The 5,079-nt window shown below is 42.9% G+C and overlaps 1 protein-coding gene across 1 annotated transcript; it reads left to right on the forward strand.

The window, feature by feature from the left end:
- Positions 1 to 3,692: 3,692 nt before the first annotated feature.
- LOC132004795 (ran-specific GTPase-activating protein-like) lies at positions 3,693 to 4,504 on the forward strand. Its single transcript, XM_059381312.1, has one exon. The coding sequence runs from the start codon at positions 3,736 to 3,738 to the stop codon at positions 4,360 to 4,362; it is 627 nt and encodes a 208-aa protein (XP_059237295.1). The 5' UTR covers positions 3,693 to 3,735; the 3' UTR covers positions 4,363 to 4,504.
- The last annotated feature ends 575 nt before the right edge of the window (positions 4,505 to 5,079 follow it).

Consider the following 5,079-nt stretch of genomic DNA (forward strand, 5'->3'; position numbering starts at 1 on the left):
GGAGGAAGGTGAGGAGTTGTGAGGACTTAAGGCCCTTTATTCATCACTGTACCTGGTTGTTAGGGCCTATGGCTACCTTGAGGTGGGTTCCCTGTTGGGGCTATTTGGACTCAGCAGAGGGGTCGCTATGGGCACTTTCTCTACTTCTTTACTCAAGCCTCTTTGCCTAAAAGCAGGCTCTACAGAATCTACATGTGATTGAAGTGTATATAAATCCACTGCATTCTCATAATTAGATTTCATTCTGAATTTCTGTTTCCAGACTCTAAGGAAACACCCGTGATGGTGTGTCCTTGGGTGTGCCTTAGGCACTGATAGCAATTTGTTTCCATACACCTGATGTGAACTGCATTTATTCGCTTTGTGTTGACTGCCAAATTCATCCCTTATAATGTTCATATTTTCCCTCTTATTATTTATAAGGAGCTTAGATGTTCTGAGCCAAATGCAGCAACCATCGCCTTCCAGGTGGAAACTTCTTTGTTGTAAGTTTCTCTTGCTTTTAGTTTCTTTTTCTTTTTTAAATTTTACTTATTTATTTATTTGATAGACAGAGATCACAAGTAGGCAGACAGGGAGACAGAGAGAGAGGAGGAAGCAGCTCCCCGCTGAGCAGAGAGCCGAATGCGGGACTCGATCCTAGGACCCTGGGACCATGACCTGAGCCAAGCAGAGGCTTTAACCCACTGAGCCACCTAGGCACCCCGAGTTTCTTTCTTTTTTTTAAATATTTTATTTACATTTTGAGAGAGAGTATGAGAATTAGGGGTGGGGAAGAGGTAGAAGCCAATTCCCACTGAGCGGGAGTCCCAGGAAAGTCTCCATTCCAGGACCCTGGGATCACTACCTGAACCAAAGGCCGACCCTTAGCCAACTGAGCCACCTAGGTGCCCCTTGCTTATAGTTTCTGAGGAAGAGAACAAAGTCCTAAGAAGTGTGGATAAATTTCCTTCAACTTGCAGCCAATTGATAAATACTTGAGACAAGCAGGGTATGGCATTCTTCAAGGAATTCACAACTGCCTCAATATTAATGATTTGTTGGAGGTGAAAAGCAGCCTTAGCTTGATGGCAGCCAGACCTCCAGGATTCTCTAAGTCCTCTTTAACATATGAAAATTCTTTTGGAAACTTCCTTTATTTCTACTCCCCAAATACGAGTTGGCCATCATCCTCCAAGCATATGGCCTACTGATAGATATCTGCTGGGTCTCCTGACAAGGTCCTAGGAGTCTAGACTCCAAATTCCCTAGACACTTCCACCATCCCTCACCCTCTCCCCATTTGAAAGTATGTAATCAGTCACTGCTTACAACCCCAGTGCAGCTCGTTGACCAAAAGGTCCTGACCTGTGCTTTAATAAGACCACATTTTTTGCACGAATGATATCTCAATAATTGTTTTATTCATAATTTACTATCGAACCCCAATATTGCACATCAAAAACATCTCAAGAATTCTTTCTTGACAAATGGCTCATATCCAAAATCCATCAGTTTGCAATGCACAAGGAGGGCTCTCATTTCTGTGTAGTTGTATATATGAGTTCTGGGTTGGAGATTCTCATTCAGTCAACCCGCCATCACATAGTTTTTCTTCTACTGGACACTCCTATCACAGAATCACTCTTCTATTTACTTCTTTGTGTTTTCAGAAAAAAAAACAAACAAACCAAGAATCACATAATAAACATTGTTCAGTATCTTAAAATCCTGAGATCTAATACACAAATGATAATTTAATCAAATTGTTCAATGAACTACTATGGTATAGGATCATTGACTACAATGGCCAAGAAAGAATTCTTGAGAGGACATGTGATGCAAGTTAGTAAGTTTATTTACTTTTTTGAAGATTTTATTTGACAGGCAGAGATGACAAGTAGGCAGAGAGGCAGACAGAGAGAGGAGGAAGCAGGCTCCCCGCTGAGCAAAGAGCCCAATGTGGGGCTCGATCCCAGGACCCTGGGATCATGACCTGAGCAGAAGGCAGAGGCTTTAACCCACTGAGCCACCCAGTCACCCCGAGTAAGTTTATTTCAACAGCGCCATATGAATGGGCTGGAAGAGCTGCACTTTGGCTGCATCAAGCTGGTAGTTCTCTGCTTAATGTTTATTGGGGAGGGGCTGTGCAGGGAGTATAAGATCTTAAATGTTTCTTTGAATCTGTACTTGTAAAACTCCTTTTGCAAGATTCCTCAGGCACTTATTCCACTTGATATTAATATGGGGGAAATGTACAGGTAGTCCCAAGATCCACTGAGAATGTAGCAATTTGCCCTGAGGTGATGCTTCTAGAACTATGCAGGCAGGGTGCCTGGGTGGCTCAGTCAGTTAAGGTTGTGCCTTTGGCTCAGGTCATGATCTCAGGGTCCTGGGATTGAGCCCACATCAGACTCTCTGGTCCATGGGGAGTCTGCTTCTCCCTCTCCTTCTGCCCTGCTCACTCTCTCTCTCTCTCAATAAAATCTTAAAACTACAACAACAGAAAAACTATGCCAGCTGTAGGTTAGCCCTCTGGACTACAAGTGAACATTATTTGCTTCTAGCCCTCATCATAATAGTCTCAGAAATAAAAGTTGTTTTCTTTCTGTCATTCAGTGTGTTTGTGTTGATAGTGTAATAAAAGAAAAGCATCATCATCAGGGCACCTGGGTGGCTCAGTCATTTGGCCTTTGCCTTGGGCTCAGGTCATGATCCTGGGGTCCTGGAATGGAGGCCCAGATACAGCTCCCTGCTCAGTGGAAAGTCTGCTTCTTCCAATGCTCCTGCTTGTGTTCCCTGTCTCACTGACTCTCTCTTTGTCAAATAAATAAATAAAATCTTAAAAAAAAAAAGGCATCATCATCAGCAAAAAGATTTATGAATGTCATGTCATTGAAACTGTTTCTTAAATTAGGCAGTATGAAAATTTTCTATTCTATCACTTTTCCTGTGGGTATAAGTACTTCCTAAATATATGGATGTGTGCATGCCTGTACAGTGGTAGATCAGCATTGGGTGGATCCTTCTTGTTTTCATCATTCTTCTCAGGTTGGGCACCTTCTATGAATACTACTTTAGGGTCTCTCTGTATATTGACCTGAGGGCCATTTTAGATCAACTCTAGGTCAGATAACCTTGGTGAAAGCCTGATCCCTTCCATGTTACTGGATGTTTGACAAAATATTCCCATAAAATTAGAAGAATAATGTTTTCTTCTCTAAGATTATTATTCTTCATTTCACCTTAATTTATGAACAATTATTAGATGCTCTCTAGAAACTAGGAAATGGTGAGAAAAGGATTGTTGTTGACTTTCTTGCTATTCCAGTAGAATCTGTCATTGGTATAAAACGTATTCAGAAACACTTGGGTGGCTCAGTCAGTGAACTGCTTGCCTTTGCCTTGGGTCATGGTGCCAGAGTCCTGAGATGGAGCCCTGTGCTGGGCTCCCTGCTCAGGGGGTAGTCTGCTTTTCCCTCTCCCTCTGCAACCCTCCCCTTACTGCCTACACCCTGGCTCCTGCTGTTTCTTGCTCTCTTACTCTCTGTGTTTGAAATTAAATGAAAGTCAGTAATACAAAAGAAAACAAAACAAAAACCAACCGTATCAATTCCAAGTCCTCCAGTAATTCATGCCTTGAAGTTTTAGCTCTCATTAAAAATAGAGGCCAGACGCGGAGGAAAGGAGCTACAACCAGCCGCCGAGAGGCCGCGGAGCCAGCGACGACCGAGCCAGCCGAGCCGCCGCGCCCCCATGGCGGCCGCCAAGGACACCCATGAGGACCATGATACCTCCACTGAGAATGCCGACGAGTCCAACCACGACCCCCAGTTTGAGCCTATAGTTTCTCTTCCTGAGCAAGAAATTAAAACGCTGGAAGAAGATGAAGAAGAGCTTTTTAAAATGCGGGCAAAGCTATTCCGATTCGCTTCAGAGAACGATCTCCCAGAGTGGAAGGAACGAGGCACTGGTGACGTTAAGCTTCTGAAGCATAAGGAAAAAGGGACCATCCGCCTCCTCATGAGGAGGGACAAGACCCTGAAGATATGCGCCAACCACTACATCACACCGATGATGGAACTGAAGCCGAACGCGGGCAGCGACCGTGCCTGGGTCTGGAACACCCATGCTGACTTTGCCGACGAGTGCCCCAAGTCAGAGCTGCTGGCCATCCGCTTCCTAAATGCTGAAAATGCACAGAAATTCAAAACAAAGTTTGAAGAATGCAGGAAAGAGATCGAGGAGAGAGAAAAGAAAGGGTCGGGCAAAAACAATGATGCCGAGAAGGTGACTGAGAAGCTAGAAGCTCTCTCCGTGAAGGAGGAGAGCAAGGAGTCGGAAGACACCGAGAGCAAGGCTGCAGCGGAGGAGGAGCAATAAGCCACCGCCCCTTGTTTTCTCTTCCTTCCGTTCTTTTCCTCTTTTTTCTTTTTTTAAATTTTGCCCTGCCCCTTCTATTCAGTTTGTTTTTATTCTGTTTTGTTTTTACAAGGGACTTTATATAAAGAACTGAATTCCAACATTCAGGTTGTTTTTTTCTAAGTTTCTGCCCTATTGAAGAAGACTTCAGAAAATCCATTCCCCAGTCATGAAAATGTACTGTGCTCACTTTCTTTTCCATAGTGGAAACACTTATTTATAGTCATCAAAAATAGTGAATAAACGACACATTCGAAACCTGCAAAAAAAAAAAAAAAAAAATAGAGCTCTTGGGTCATGGGCTATTTTCTTCTTAGAAATGCAGACTCCCATCCCACCCCAGTATTTCTGAACAGAATCTACATTTTTACAAGATCTCCAATGCACTGACTTAAAATTCGAATTCACAATAGAATTTGATAAGTACATTTGTAACCCAGTAAAACATCCCACCTAAGAAGTAGCCACAGCTTATACTCTATGATAGTAACACAGTACTCAAAACTGTGTGTTCCTTTGTTGAGGACTTCATTTGACAAATTATTTTGGATAAACACACAGTATTTATACTGGTTTTGTGGATCCTATGCCATCCTCTTACCTCAAAGTCACAGAATACATTAGAGCCTATTACTGGGTTAAAAATGATCTTGCTGTACAAAGGAGGATGTTCTCTTA

The sequence above is a fragment of the Mustela nigripes genome, chromosome 17, assembly GCF_022355385.1.
Source record: "Mustela nigripes isolate SB6536 chromosome 17, MUSNIG.SB6536, whole genome shotgun sequence".
Classification (NCBI taxonomy): Eukaryota; Metazoa; Chordata; class Mammalia; order Carnivora; family Mustelidae; genus Mustela; species Mustela nigripes.